This window comes from Pristis pectinata, chromosome 28 (genome assembly GCF_009764475.1).
Source record: "Pristis pectinata isolate sPriPec2 chromosome 28, sPriPec2.1.pri, whole genome shotgun sequence".
NCBI lineage: Eukaryota > Metazoa > Chordata > Chondrichthyes > Rhinopristiformes > Pristidae > Pristis > Pristis pectinata.
In genome coordinates, this window is record NC_067432.1 from 29,875,649 (window position 1) to 29,892,467 (window position 16,819).

Sequence of the window (16,819 nt, forward strand, 5' to 3'; positions counted from 1 at the left end):
AGGAACTCAGCAGGCCAGGCAGCATCCGTGGAGAACTGCTTTAAATATCCTGTTTTCTTTAACAAATTGTATTCCATGAAAGAGGGTAAGAATGTTCAATGGAAGTTGCTTTCCCAAGAGACTAACCAGCAAACAATCCTTTGGCTTGTTCAGGTAATCAAAGACAACTCATCTTACCCAGTGTCCTTTGACAACTTTCTCTCTGCAGTAAAAGTGAATGGGAAGAAATTCATCCAAAGTCAAGTCACCAGAGCTAACTGTATGAGCATTGTGAATTCTTCATTTTATGCCAAGGGAATCTCGTTACAACAGCTGACATTCACATCTCTGTGAAATACGTTACGGGGCAAATCCTCAAAAGTCTCATAAAAAGTTTTCTCATTCAGTCCTCGATGATTCGTGAGCCACATCTGGTAAACACGGGATTCTCGACCCGAAATGTTGACAGTTCCTTTCCTCCCACAGATGCTGTTCAACCCGCTGAGGTCCTCCAGCAGATTGTTGCTCCAGATTCCAGCATCTACAGTCTCTTGTGTTGCTATCACGCTGATCATGCCAAGATACAAATACAGATGTTGTTTGACACTTGTTCTCGAGTAAGGCCATGACATCCAGCCTGTAGTGTTGTGATGTGTATGGAGATGGCTGATTAGACCAGTTTGGGCTCAAAAGTTCCTTTCACACTGGTGACAGAGGTGTGGAGAAGGCGTTTGCCACTCTGGTTTTCATCAGCCAGGGCACTGAGTTTAGGAGTTGGAATGTTATGTTGCAGTTGTATAAGTTGTTGGTGGTGAGGTCATACCTGGAGTATTGTGCATTGTTTTGGTTTCATCTCTGTGAAATACGTTACAGGGAAAATCCTCAAAAGTCTAATGAAATGTTTTCTTATTCAGTCCTCAATGATCAGTGAGCCACTGCTGTCAGAGTCGTATTGGTGGTTTCTGATTTTTGGGATTCTTGTTTCCATTTTACAGTCTACTTTCCATTTTACTTCCTCCATTCTAGCTTCCTGATATGAACGAGCATCACTTTTTACGAGGGCATGGCAAACAAGATGATCCAATGCTTGTTGTTCCCAGTGGGATGTGTCAATGTTGAAGCTCTTCAGGGATCTTCTAAGAAAGTCTCTGAATCTTTTGATCTATTCACCACATGATCATTTGCCCTCAGTCAGCTCTCCATAAAGTAGCTGCTTTGGTATTCTGTCATAGAGTCATACAGTAATGCAGCAGGGAAATGGGCCCTTTGGCCCAATTCATTCATGCTGACCATGGTGCCCGCATTTGGCCTGTATCCCTCTAAACCGCTCCTATCCATGTACTTCTTCAAACGTCTTTTAAATTTTGTTACTGGATCTGCCTCAATCACTTCCTTGCGTAGTTTGTTCCATCTACGCACCACCCTCTGTGCAAAGAGGTTGCCCCTCAGGTTCCAATTAAATCTTTCGCCAATGACCTTTAACCTATGCCCTCTAGGTTTTTGTTCCCTGTCCCTGGGAAAAAGACTGTGTGTTCACCCTCTCTATACCTCTCATGATGTTATACACCTCTGTAAGGTCACCCCTCAATCTCTTACATTCCAAGGAATAAAGACCTAGCCTGCCCAACCTCTCCCTATAACTCAGGCCCTCAAATTCTGACAGCATCCTCGTAAACCTTCTCTGCACTCTTTCCAGTTTAATAATGTCTTTCTTATAACAGGGTGACCAAAACTACACAATATTCCAAGTGTGGCCTCACCATCAACTTATACAACTACAACATAACGTTCCAGCTCATAAACTCAGTGCCCTAACTGATGAAGGCCAGTGTGGCAAACGTCTTTTCCACACCTTCCAGCAGCCGAAAGTTTAAAACAGATCCACTAGTGAGCTTAATGAGAGGGCTTGAGAGCCAGGAAGCAGAGCAGCATTTCTGATTGGCTAATTGCGAGACACATCAGCCAATAAAAGGAAGGCGGGCTCTGGCAGAACAGCCGTTGTGGAGTGGCCACTTTTTGAGTGGGAGGCTTTGGTGAGAAGAGGTTCAGGTAAGGGTGGGTAAGGTCCTTAACTTCCCTTTCTCGTTAAGATAAATTGCTTAGTAAGTCTGTAATTGTAATGTAAGCAATGTTAATTAGATAACAACAATGTAGTTAGATATTAAAAAAAGATTATAACTAATTAAATAAAGTAGAGATGTGGGAGCTGGTGGACCCCACTGAGGTTCCTGGTGACCACATCCGTGTTGGATGCTTCAGGAACTCTGGCTCAAAGTTGATGAGCTGGACTCTGAGCTTCAAACACTGTGACACATCAGGGACGGAGAGAATTACCTGGACACTATTTCAGGAGGCAGACACACCCTAGATGAATTACATCAAATTTGGTTAGTGGTCAGGGACTGGAGGGTGTGACTGTGAGTGAGGCAGGAGGTAGTGTTGAAGGAGCCTCAATCCTTGAACATGTTTAACAGGTTTGAGATTCTGTGTGGACAAGAGCAGGAGTTGTAGGGAGAATGAGCAACCTAACCACAGTACTGTGGTTCAGGGAGCCATTCAAGAGGAGGGGGAGAAGAGAAATGTAGTTGTAATTGGAGATAGTATGGTCAGGGGAATAGACATTGTTCTCTGCTGCCAGGATCGAGAGTGCCAATGGCTGTGTTGCCTGCCTAGTGCCTGGGTTCAGGACATCTCGTCTGGACTGCAGAGGAATTTGGAGTGGAAGGGGAAAGATCCAGCTGTGGTCCATGTGGGTACCAATGATATAGGCAGAACAAGGAAAGAGGTTCTGCTGAGGGAGTATGACAGCTAGAGACTAAATTATAAAGCAGAACCAAAAAGGTAATAATCTCTGCATCACTACCTGAGCCGCGTGCAATAGGCAGTGGGGCAGGAGGCAGCTATTCCAATGGGATGGGCTCCACCTGAATCCTGCTGGGACCAGAGTCCTGGTGAATCGCTTGACTAAGGCTGTAAATAGGGCTTTAACTAAACAGAGGAGGGGGTGGGTTCAATGGCATGGAAAATTGTGGGGAAAAGTTAAAGGGGAGGAGAGTGCAGGAGAGGTTATTGAAGTCTCCAGAGTTAAAAAAAACAGGACAGGGTTTAGAAAGGGTTAGGAGTCTAACTTCAGGCAACACGGGGAGACTTTGAGAAGGGGGGGGGCGGCGAATACAGGACCGAGGGTGTTGTATTTGAATGTGTGCTGTATATGTAACAAGGTGAATGAGTTTACAGCGCAGGTCGAATTTGGCGGGTACGACGTCGTGGCCGTCATGGAGATGTGGATGAAGGAGGATCAGAGCTGGGAGCTAAACGTCCAAGGATATGCAGCCTATTGAAAAAACAGGCAGGTGGGTGGAGGGCGAGGGGTAGCCCTGTTGGTGCAAAATGAAATTAAATCGATAGCAAGAAGCGATATAGGATGAGTAGATGTAGAATCATTGTGGGTAGAGTTGAGGAATTGCGAAGATAAAAAGACACTTGTGGGAGTTGTGTACAGTCCTCCGAATAGTAATCAGGATATGGGTACAAAATACACCAGGAGACAGGAAAGGCAATGTTCCAGTGATCATGGAGGACACCAATATGTAGGTAGAGGTAGTGGACCCCAGGGAAAGAAATTTATGGAATGTCTCTGAGGTGGCTTTTTAGAGCAGCTTGTGGTAGAGCCCACTAGGGAACAGGCAATTCTGGATTTGGTGTTGTGTAATGAGGCAGACTTGATCAGGGAGCTAAAGGTGAAGGAACCCGTGGGAGGCAGTGGCCATAACCCTATAGAATTCACCCTGCAACTTCAGAGGGAGAAGTTAAAATCAGGAGTAACGGTAATACAGTTGAGTAAAGGTAACTACAGAGGCATGAGGGAGGAGCTGGCCAGAGTTGAGTGTAAGGGTAGACAGTGGAGCAGAAATGGCAGAAGTTTCTGGGAGTAATTTGGGAGACACAGCAGGATTTCATCCCAAGAAGGAAGAAGCACACTAAAGGGAGGGTGAGGCAACCAGGGCTGACCGGGGAAGTCAGGGACAGCATAAAAGCAAAAGAGAAAGCATACAGTACAGCAAAAATTGGTGGGAAGCCTTTAAAAGCCAACAAACAACTAAAAAATCTGTAAGGGGGAAGAAGATGAAATATGAGGGTAAATTAGCCAAAAATATGATGGAAGATTGCAAATGTTTTTTTGAAACATAAAGGGTAAGAAAGGCAAAAGTGGATGTTATGTCACTGGAAAATGACACTGGAGAAGTAGTGATGGGGAACAAAGAAATGGCGGAGGAAATGAATAGGTACCTTGCATCAGTTTTCATAGTGGAAGACCCCAGTAACGTGCCGGAAATTCAAGACAGTCAGGGGGCAGAGGTGGGTGCAGTGGTCACAACTAAGGAGAAGGTGCTGGAGAAGCTGAAAGGCCTGAAGGTGGGTAACTTGCCTGGACCAGATGGACTACACCCCAGAGTTCTGAAAGGGGTAACTGAAGAGACTGCGGAGGCATTAGTAGTGATCTTTCAAGAATCAGTGGAGTTGGGAAGGGTCCCAGAGGATTGGAAAATCACAAATGTGACACTGCTGTTTAAGAAGGGAGGAAGGCAAAAGACAGGAAATTACAGGCCGGTTAGTCTTACAGGTGGTTGGGAAGGTTTTAGAGTCCATTATTAAAGATGACTTTTTGGAGTACTTGGAAGTACATGATAAAACAGGACAAAGGCAGCATGGTTTCATTAAGGAGGGGACCTTGCCTGACAAATCTGTTAAAATTCTTTGAGGAGGTAACAAGCAGGTTAGACATAGGAGAGTTGGTGGACATTATTTACTTGGATTTTCAGAAGGTCTTTGACAAGGTGCTGCATATGAGGCTGCTCAACAAGATAAGAACTCATGGTTCAGAGTCAAGGTACTGGCATGGATAGGAGATTGGCTGATTGGCAGAAGGCAGAGAGTGGGGTAAAGGGGTCATTAACGTATAAAGTGAAAAGTTGTGGTCCCAACACTGACCCCCGCAGAACTACATTAGTCATGGGAGGCCATCCTGTGACTACTTCACATAAATCTTCACATTATACGTTAATGATCTGGATGAAGGAACTGATGGCATTATGGTCAAGCCTGCAGACAATACCAAGATAGGTGGAGGGACAAGTGGTGCTGCAGAGGCAGAGAGTCTGCAGAAGGACTTGGAGAGGTTAGGAGAGTGGGCAAAGAAGTGGCAGATGGAATACATTGTAGGGAAGTGTGGGGTTATGCACTTTGGTAGGAAGAATAAAGGTGTAGACTATCTCTAAATGGGGAGAGAATTCAGAAATCAGAGGTGCAAAGGGACTTGGGATTCCTTGTTCAGGATTCCCTCAAGGTTAACTTGCAGATCGAGTTGGTAGTAAGGAAGGCAAATGCATGTTAGCGTTCATTTTGAGAGAACTAGCCAAAGATGTACTGCTGAGGCTTTACAAGGTGTTGGTCAGACAACATCTGGAATATTGTGAGCAATTTTGGAACCCATATCTAAGGAAGATGTGCTGGCCCTGGAGGGGTTCAGAGAAGTTTCACAAGAATGATCCCAGGAATGAAAGGCTTAACGAATGAGGAACTTTTGATGGCTCTGGGCCTGAACTCAATGGAGTCTAGAAGGTTGCGGGGGTGGGAGGGGGTGATCTCATTGAAACCTACCAGATACTGAAAACCTGGATAGAGTGGATGTGGAGAAGATATTTCCACCAGTAGGAAAGGCTAGGGTCTGAGGACACAGCCTCCGAATAAAGGGATGTCCTTTTAGAATTGAGATGAGGAGGAATTTCTCCCACCAGAGGGTGGTGAATCTAGGGAATTTATTGTCATGGAGGCCAAGTCATTGGGTGTATTTAAGGCAGATATTCATGTGTTCTTGATTGGTAAGGGGGTTAAAGGGTTATGGGGAGAAGGTGGGAGAAAGGGGTTGGGGGTAAAATATCATCCATGATTGAATGGAGGAGCAGCCTCAATGGGCCGAATAGCCTAATTCTGCTCCTACATCTTAAGGCTTTCACCACCCTGTCTACCTGTGGTGTCGCTTTCAACAAACCATGTACTTGTCCTCCTAGCTCCCTCTGTTCCACAACACTCCCCAGGGCCTTGCCATTCACTGTACAAGTTCTACCCTGCTTTGACTTCCCAAAATGCAACACTTCACACTTATCCAAATTGAAATCCATTTGCCAATCTTCAGGCCACTTACTGAGCTGATTAAGGTCCCCCTGTAATTTTTGACAATCTTCACGTCTATGATACAACCTATTTAGGTATCATCTGCAAACTTAACTAACCAGGTCTTGTACAGTCACACCCAAATCGTTTATAGAAATAACAAACAACAAAGGGTCCAAGCACCGACCCCTGGGGAATGCTACTTGTCACAGGCTCCAGCGCAAGAAACAACCTCCACTGTCACTCTCTGCTTTCTACCCTCAAGCCAATCATGAATCCGACTAGCTATCTCTCCCTGGATCCTATATGATCATCATACATTCTTCTGACATATCCTGCCCACCTGATCTGAGTCTTTCAGCAATGTGTAAATGCTGGGTAGCCTTGTTTGGGACAGAATCTGTGTGTCTGGAATCTTGTCTTGTCACTTGATGTGAAGTATTGTGCAGACAGGTCATGTGGAAGTGGTTGAGCTGTCTGGCATGTCTGCTGTACACAGTCCATGTCTCACAAGCATGAAGAGGGTATCACAACAGTGCAATACACCTTCAGTTTGGTCTGTGGGCTGATTACTCTTCGTCCCCACACTTTAGCTGCATTTTGCTATCCTGTTGTTGACTTTGTCATCAATCCTGACTGATCTTAAGAGTGCTGCCAATGTATATGAAATTGTCCACGACTGAAAGCCTCTGACCATTCACAAGAAGGTTTGGTTCTGTATACAGGGTGCTTGGTGCAGGTTAATGCATTATTTCCATTTTCTTTGTGCTAATTGTGAGGCCAAAGTTGCCACAGGCACTGGCAAATTGGTCCAAGCTTTCCTGCGTATCAGCTTCTGAGTTTGCATTGAGTGTACAGTCATCAGCAAAGAGGAAGTCCCTTAGGATGGTTTCTTTGGTTTTGGCTGAGAGTCTCCTTGGGTTAAAAAGAGAACCATCAGTCCTGGGTTGATTCCATTATCAGGGTAGGCATCAGACAGCATTGCTGAGAACAACATACTGCACAGTGTGGGGCAAGCACACAGCCTTGTTTCACACCACTGGGGACTGGGAATGGGTCTGAAGACCCTCTGTCATCCATTAATCTGGCCATCACCATCACGGACAATTGTTGTGAACTTTGCGGGGCAACCATACTTTGCCATGATCTTCCACAGGCCCTCAAGATGGTGTTGAAAGCTTTAGTGAGATCGACAGAGGTGGTGAACAAGCTGTAGTTTGATGTTGCCTTGTTGCAAAGATCATGTCTACTGTCCCATGTCCTTCACAAAAACCACAATGGCTTTCTGGAAGTAGGTCTCAATCAAGGTGAGTGGTCAGCCTGTTTAACAGGGCTCTAGTGAGGATTTACCAACAGTCGAGAGTAAAGAGATTTCTGTGTGGTTTTTGCAGACTTGACGGTTCCCCTTATCTGTGTATAGGTGTGTAATTGAGGCATCTTTGAAGTCCTCGGGTGCTTTTTCCTTGCTCCATAGCACCTGAAGTGGCTCTGTCAGTTTTCTGTCAACAGTGGGCCCCCTCGCTGCCGGTTACAGCATCTGCTCCTGGAGCTTTTCCACATGATAATTGTGACGATGAATTTTGAACTTTCACCACATCTGGGGGTTCAGCAAGAGCCAGGTTTGTTGCAAGTTGTGGCATGTGATCTATTACTTTATCACTCACTGTAGCTGGTCCATTTAGGACAGAGCGGAAATGCTCAGCCCATCTCTAAGATCTGCTTTTAGTACAGGTGAACACCCCAGATGGCTGGGGACAATGTACAGATTTTGGGAGATCAGGTACAAATACATTGGTATCAACCACACAAGCTGCTTATCACAGAGCAACCACTGGCAAACATCTGTTTTCTCTGTTCAGTCCTATGATCTCAATGAGAGTTTTCACACCAAAAATAAAATAACCCAAACACATACCTTGAAAATATTTCTTCACTGATGAAATTACCAGGAATAAACACCAACCATGCTGGATTTACATTTTCTTTGACTTTGTTTTACAAATTCTCTATGCAGCTTTTAACATACTCATCCAGCCTTTTGACCAATGAGATTTGTGTGCAGGATGGTTGGTGAATGGTGTGATGGTGGCAACAGAGAGAAGTGCAGGTACAAATTGGGCCAAAGTCGAAAGATGTTTGCAATAACATAAAGGAAGCTTACCAATTTTCATCCAGTTACACTTTATGGAGTCTGAAAGTCATAGAACCATAGAACAATACAGCACAATACGGGCCCTTCGGCCCACCATCTTGTGCCGACCTTCTGACCACACCTAAGCCTATCTAACCCCTTCCTCCCACATATTCCTCTATCTTAAATTCCTCCATATGCTTATCTAACAATCTCTTGAACTTGACCAACGTATCAGCCTCCACCACCACCCCAGGCAGTGCATTCCATGCACCAACCTCTCTCTGGGTGAAAACCTCCCCCTGACGTCTCCCTTGAACTTCCCACCCATTACCTTAAAGCCATGCCCTCTTGTCTTGAGCATCGGTGCCCTGGGGAAGAGGCGCTGGCTGTCCACTCTATCTATTCCTCTTAATATTTTGTATACCTCTATCATGTCTCCCCTCATCCTCCTTCTCTCAAATGAGTAAAGCCCTAGTTCCTTTAGTCTCTCCTCATAATCCATACTCTCTAATCCAGGCAGCATCCTGGTAAATCTCCTCTGCACCCTCTCCAACGCCTCCACATCCTTCCTATAATGAGGTGACCAGAACTGGACACAGTACTCTAAGTGTGGTCTAACCAGAGTTTTGTAAAGCTGCAACATTACTTCACGGCTCTTAAGCTCGATCCCACGACTTATGAAAGCTAACATCCCATAAGCTTGCTTAACTACCCTATCCACCTGTGAGGCAACTTTCAGTGATCTGTGGATATGAACCCCAGATCCCTCTGCTCCTCTACACTGTCCAGAATCCTGCCATTAAACTTGTACTTCGCCTTGGAGTTTGTCTTTCCAAAGTGTACCATCTCACACTTCTCTGGATCGAACTCCATCTGCCACTTGTCAGCCCAGCTCTGCATCCTATCAATATCCCTCTGTAAGCTTCGACAGCCCTCCACACTATCCACTACACCACCGATCTTTGTGTCATCTGCAAACTTGCTAACCCACCCTTCCACCCCCTCATCTAAGTCATTAATAAATATCACAAAAAGTAGAGGTCCCAGAACCGATCCCTGTGGGACACCTCTAGTCACAGCCCTCCAATCCGAATGCACTCCCTCCACTGCAACCCTCTGCTTTCTACAGGCAAGCAAATTCTGAATCCACACGGCCAAGCCTCCCTGGATCCCTTGGCCTCTGACCTTTTGAAGAAGCCTACCATGTGGAACCTTGTCAAACGCCTTACTAAAATCCATGTAGACCACATCCACTGCACTACCCTCATCAATCTTCCTGGTCACCTCCTCAAAGAACCTTATCAGGCTTGTATGGCAAGATCTTCCCTTCACAAAGCCATGCTGGCTGTCCCTAATCAGTCCATGATTCTCTAAATAATCATAGATCCTATCTCTTAGAATCCTTTCTAACAGTTTACCCACCACAGACGTAAGGCTCACTGGTCTGTAATTCCCTGGACTATCCCTACTACCTTTTTTGAATAAGTGGACAACATTCACCACCCTCCAATCCTCTGGTACCATTCCCATGGACAACAAGGACTCAAAGATCCTAGCCAATGCGTTCAGCAATTTCCTCCCTTGCTTCACGAGCAGCCTGGGGAATATTCCATCAGGCCCTGGGGACTTACCTGTTCTAATATTTTCTAACAGCTCCAACACATCCTCTCTCTTGATATCTACATACTCGAGAACATTACCCTTACCAGCACTGTCCTCAGCGTCATCAATTCATGGTGAATACTGAAGAGAAGTATTCATTGAGAACCTCACCCACTTCCACAGCTTCCAGGCACATCCTCCCACCTTTGTCTTTAATCAGACCTACCTTTGCCCTAGCCATCCTTCTGTTCTTCAAGTATGAGAAAAAAGCCTTGGGATTCTCCTTAACCCTACTTGCTAAAGCCTTTTCATGTCCCCTTCTCACTCTCCTCAGCCCTTTCTTAAGCTCCTTCCTTGCTACTCTATATTCCTCACGAGCCCTATCTGATCCTTGCTGCTTACACCTTATGTATGCTGCTGCCTTCTCCTAACTAGTTGTTTCACCTCCCTTGTCACCCATGGTTCCTTCACCCTGCCATTCCTTCTCTGCCTCACTGGGACAAATTTATCCCTAACATCCTGCAAGAGATCCCTGAACATCGACCACATCTCCACAGTACATTTCCCTTCAAAAATGTCATCCCAATTTACACTCTCAAGTTCTTGCCTTATAGCCTCATAGTTCGCCTTTCCCCAATTAAATATCTTCCCGTCCTCCTTGCTCCTATCCCTGTCCATGACAATGCTAAAGGTTATGGAGCAGTGGTCGCTATCCCCCAAGTGCTCACCCACCGATAGATCTGTCACCTGACCCGGTTCATTACCTAAAACTAAATCTAATATGGCATTCCCTCTAGTTGGCCTGTCAACATACTGTGACAGGAATCTGTCCTGGACACACTTAACAAACTCCGCCCCGTCTAAACCTTTGGCACTAAGCAGGTGCCAATCAATATTTGGGAAGTTGAAGTCTCCCACAATAATAACCCTGTTATCTTTGCATCTTTCCAAAATTTGCCTCCCAATCTGCTCCTCAGTATCCCTGCTGCTACCAGGGGGCCTATAGAATACTCCCAGTAGAGTAACTGCTCCTTTCTTGTTCCTAACTTCCACCCATATTGACTCTAGAGAGGATCCTTCTACATTATCCACCCTTTCTGCTGCTATAATGGTGTCCCTGACCAATATCGCCACCCCTCCTCCTCTTCTCTCCCCCTTCCTATCCCTTTTAAAACAATGAAAACCAGGAATATTCAATATCCATTCCTGCCCTGGTGTCAGCCAAGTCTCTGTAATAGCCACAATATCGTAGTCCCATGTACTTATCCAAGCTCTCAGTTCATCAGCCTTATTCCTGATGCTTCTTGCATTTAAGTAAATGCACTTTAGCCCATCCACCGTACTACTTTTATACCCTGTACTCTGCTTCTCCTTCCTCAAAGCCTCTCTGCCTGTTAGATCTGACTTTTCCCCATCCTCTTCTTCCTCTGACCTACCCCTCTGGTTCCCATCCCCCTCGCAAACTAGTTTAAACCCTCCCGAACCACCCCAGCAAACCTGCCTGCAAGGATATTGGCCCCACTCAGGTTTGGGTGTAACCCGTCCTCTCTGTACAGGTCCCACCTTCCCCAGAAGAGATCCCAATGATCCAAAAATGTAAAACCTTCCCTCCTGCACCAACTTCTCAGCCACGCATTTACTTGCCATCTCCTCCTATTCCTACCTTCACTATCTGGTGGCACTGGCAGCAATCCCGAGATTGATACCCTTGAGGTCCTGTTCTTCAGCCTTCTGCCTAGCTCCCTAAACTCACTTTTCAGGACCTCATCCCTCTTCCTACCTATGTCGTTGGTACCAACATGTACCACGACTTCTGGTTGTTCTCCCTCCCGCTCAAGAATTCTGTGAACCCGATCAGAGACATCCCGGACCCTGGCACCTGGGAGGCGACAAACCATCCAGGATTCATGCTCACTTCCACAGAACCTCCTACCTGTTTCCCTGACTATCGAGTCCCCTATCACTACTGCCTTCCTCTTCTCCTCCCTTCCCTTCTGAGCAGCAGGACCGGTCCCAGTGCCAGAGACCTGGCTACTGCTGCTGGGTCCTTGCAGGTCATCCCCCTCAACAGCTTCCAAAGCGGAAAACCTGTTACTGAGGGAAACAGCCTCCGGGGTCCTCTGCACTGTCTGCCTGTTCGTTTTCTTTTCCCTTTTCTCTCCCCTGACAGTCACCCTTCTCTCTACTTCCTGGATCCCAGAAGTACCTGCTCTCCCAATGTACAGTATCTACATAACTCTCTCCCTCCCTGAAGCTCTGCAGTGTTCGAAGCTGCAACTCTAGCTCATCAATTTTGAGCTGAAATTCCTCCAGCCTCAAGCACTTACTGCAGACGTGGTCATTGTGCACCAAAGCAAGGTCCACAAGCTCCCACATCAAGCAGCTGCAGCACACCACCATGTCCTCCATCTGAACTAATTCTTTTTCTCCCCCTACCTAGTTTTTTCCTACTTAATAATTTATAACAGATAACAGGTAACCTTACCTTTACTTACCAGCTGCTCACCCGCATCGCCCCTTTAAGCCTAAGCCCCTTGAGCCAAAGCCCAAAACACTCTGCTTCCACTCACTCCGCCGCCCGCTCCGACGTTCCCCGCTGGATATGGCCGTCTTCTTTTTAAACTGTTCGCGCGCTAATGACTGATGTTACGCGCCCGCGCACTTACTCCCCGCTATCCCCGAACTGATTAGAAGAAAAGACTTCTCTCTTTGGAACTCCTTGGCTGCTTCCGTTCTCCCGATCAAAGTCAATGCAGGTCTTGTATTTTTTAATTAACTGAAAACACCTGATTTTACAAACCCATATTTTAAACAAAAGACATGCCAAATTGAAAAACTCAAGCCAATCATGGAAGTACCAACTCATAATTTCAACTTAAGCACAAGCCTTTGAATATCTAATTTCGATGTCTCTGCTGGTCTGCAAATAGAATGAGAGAATTCCTTCATCTTTTGATGGAAAGCGGAATTAACTGGAATAATCAAGAATCTCCAAATATTGATTTTAAATTGGCAGTGCAGGAGAGGAATATAAAATCTTTCTAAAGCTGTGATGTTGACATATCAGACAGGAGGAGACTGATGGTTATAGGCTTTGAAATTAGATAGTAACAGCACAAGGTACTGTCTTGGAAGCTTATTGGTTGAAAATGAGGGAGAAGATGATAGAAGTTCCACAGCGTGTCCTCCATATGGTTATCATATTGTGCAAATTATTCAGTTACATATTAAATCTAGCTCTTTACCAGGGATGTCACTGGAGATTTCTGTGAGGGACAGCTGTGCATTAGTCAGAACGTGCTGGAGATTGATTCCCTATGTTTCAGTGTTTCTGACTAATAACTATTTTTACATTAAAAACAATCATTACAGTAAGCCACTGGATGCCTCGGGCAGCCAATTTCAGAGTATTGCTGCTTCTAATCTCTTCATTTATCAACAGCATTGAGAAAATAATTGTGGTATAAAATGACTCAGCCTAGAAGTGTCTTTGATCTAAAGGGAACAATATTAATGCAAAAGAAGAAAACGAATGAATTTTTATAATACTGTACGCTTCAGGTGATTCACATTTGCACTGAATATATGGCTTGTTTTATCATCCTCTTATTTGTGGGGATGTTGAATGCTGAGGTTTAATGTGAGTAGCTAACAGTCAAAATTTTTTTTGATATACAAGGGCATAACAACAACACGTAACATAACTGCAATAAAATCATGCCTGGCCTTTTGGGGGAAAAGACATTAGATGGGTGTTGTACCCTACCTCGGGAACCAGCCATCAAGAAATGAACTAAAGAATCCTATAAGGATGAGAATGGGCTTTGGAGGTAATGTAAAAAGGTTGATGAGAAAGAAATTGGATAGGACAAAAAGTGGGCAGTAAGTTCATTATTACCTGCTTTGCACCACCTTCCAAGATCAATTTTACCACCCCTATCTCCACTGCTTATTGACCCTCTGTGTAATAAACTTTATTTAGTGCACACAGATTAATTCACGAAAGAAAGAGATACGTTCCTTGTCAGAATCCTTTTGGTGGTCAAAATTGAACAGTAAAGAATTACATTGAATGGAGCTATGCTCATACAGAATCCAGGGAAAATAAAATTACCTTTATGGTGGCCAACACAACCTCCATTATTGCACATTGACGTGGACTGAGACTTCTGACTTCTTCGCGAATCATGTGTTCCTAATTGAGATATAGCAAAGGAAATATGTTCAGTTTCGAAACAATGTGATCAAAGCATTACTCAACTTCTAAGAGAGATAAGTAACTAACCATCACATTAATGTTACTGGCCATAGTTCATGAAACCAGTAGAGCAGGTAACCTAGGTCAATCTTTATATCTCAAGGAGCTTGACAGCATTTACTATGAGTTTCAATGTCAGAGTTATACAACACGGAAAGAGGTCCTTTGGCCCAATTTGTCCATGCTGACCCACATGCCAACCTGAGATAGTCCTGTTTTCCTGCATTTGGCCCATACCCCTCTAACCCATTCCTGTTTAAATTGTAATTGTGTCCATCTCAACCACTTCCTCTGCCAGCTTGCTTCATATACCCACCACCCTCTGTGTGGAAAAACTTGCCACTCAGATCTCCCTTAAGTCTTTTCCTCTCTCACCTTAAACCTATTCCCTCTTGGTCCAGACTCTCTGATCCTGGGAAAACAACAGTGATTATCTACCCTAGCTATGCTCCTCATGATTTTATAAACCTCTATTAGATCAACCCCCTCAGCCTCCTTCACTCCAGAGAAAACAGTCCCAGCCTATCCCGTCTATCCTCGTAACTCAAGCCCTCCATTCTCGGCAACATCTTTGTGATCTTTCCTGCACCCTCTCTAGCTTAATCACATCCTTCCAGTGGTGTGGTGACCAGAACTGCACACAACACTTCAAACACGGTCTCAGCAGCATCTTGTACACCAGTAACATGACATCTCAACTCCTGTTCTCAATGCCCTGACCAATGTGTGACAGGCATCCTGCACCCTTCTACAATTTCACTGTGTATGTCCAGCCCTGGTTTAACTTCCCAAAATGCATCAATTTTACACTCGTCTGAGTTAACTGCCATCTGCCATTCCTTGGCCCACTTTCTCCATTGATCCAGATCCTGTTATAACCTTTGACAACCTTCTTCACCGTCTACTACACCACCTATCTTGGTGTCATCTGCAGACTTACTAATCATGCCATCTATATTCTCATCCAAATTGTTAAAATAAATGACAAACAACAGGGGACCCAGAAGCGATCTCTGTGGCACACCACTGGTCACAGGCCTCCAACCTGAAAAACAACCCTCCACTACCACTCTCTGACCCTTACCACCAAGCCAACTTGGTATCCAATTGGCTGGATCACCTGGATCCTATTCGGGACCTTGTCAGAAGTCCAGCTAAAATCCATGTAGACAACGTCTACTACCCTGCCCTCATCAATACTCTTGGTTACCTCTTCAAAAACTCAATCAAATTCATAAACTAGAAGATAGAACAGTACAGCACATAACAGGCCCTTCGACCCACAATGTTGTGCCAATCTAATTAAATTAGGAATCAAATGCCCAACCAAACTAATCCCTTCTGCCTAAATAACCATATCCTTACATTTCCTGCACATTCATGTGCCTATCTAAAAGCCTCTTAAATGCCTCTATCATATTTACCTTCACCACCACCCCAGGCAGCGCATTCCAGGCACCCACCACTCTCTGTGTGTAAAAAAAAACTTGCCCAGCACATCTCCTTTGAACACACCCTCTCACCTTAAATGCATGTCATGTGGTATTAGACATTTTGACCCTGGGAAAAAGATACTGGCTGTCTACTCTATCCATGCCTCTCACAATCTTATAAACTTCTATCAGGTCTCCCCTCAGCCTCCACCGCTCCAGAAAAAACAACCAAGTCTGTCCAACCTCTCCTTGTAGCCCATGCCCTCTAATCCAGGCAGCATCCTGGTAAACCTCTTCTGCACCCTATCCAAAGCCTCGACATCCTTCCTATAACAGGGTGACCAGAACTGAATGCAATACTCCAGATGGGGCCTAACCTGAGTTTTATAAAGCTGCAGCATAACTTCCTGACTCTTGAACTCAGTGCCTCGGCTAATAAAGACAAGCATGCCATACGCCTTCTTTACCACCCTATCAACCTGTGTGGACACGTTCAGGAAGCTATGAACTTGGACCCCAAGATCCCTCTGCACATCAACACAGTTAAGGGTCTTGCCATTAACAGTGTACTGTCCCTTTACATTTGATCTCCCAAGCTGAAACACTTGACATTTGGCCGGGTTGAACTCTATCTGCCATTTCTCCGCCCATATCTGCAACTGATCTGTATCCCGCTGTATCCTTTGCCAGTCTTCTATGCTATCCACAACACCACCAATCTTTGTATCGTCTGCAAATTTACTAACTCACCGATGTACATTTTCATCCAGGTCATTTATATACATCACAAACAGCAGAGGTCCCAGTACGGATCCCTGGGTAACACCACTAGTCACAGACCTCCAGCTAGAATAAGTCCCATCGACCACTACCCACTGAATTCTACGGGCAAGCGAATTCTGAATCCAAATGGCCAATTCACCGTGGATCCCATGCATCTTAATCTTCCAGATGAGCCTCCCATGAGGGACCTCGTCAAACGCCTTACTAAAATCCATGTAGACAACATCCACAGCTCTACCTTCATCAATCTCACTCGTCACCTCCTCAAAAAACTCAATCAAGTTAGTAAGACACGACTTGCCCCACACAAACCCATGCTGACTGTCCCTAATTAGGCTATAGTTTTCCAAATGCTCATAAATCCTATCCTGAAGAATCCTCTCCAGTAACTTCCCTACCACTGACATGAGACTCACTGGTCTATAGTTACCAGGATTAACTCTATTTCCCTTCTTG

General features: G+C 45.1%; 1 protein-coding gene across 1 annotated transcript in view; it reads right to left on the reverse strand.

Moving 5' to 3' along the window:
• The window catches only part of LOC127583971 (protein unc-13 homolog C-like), a 424,484-nt gene that overhangs the window by 51,560 nt on the left and 356,105 nt on the right, over positions 1 to 16,819 (reverse strand). The window contains 1 exon segment of the mRNA XM_052040443.1: positions 14,004 to 14,084. Within this exon segment, the coding sequence (XP_051896403.1) occupies positions 14,004 to 14,084 (81 nt within the window).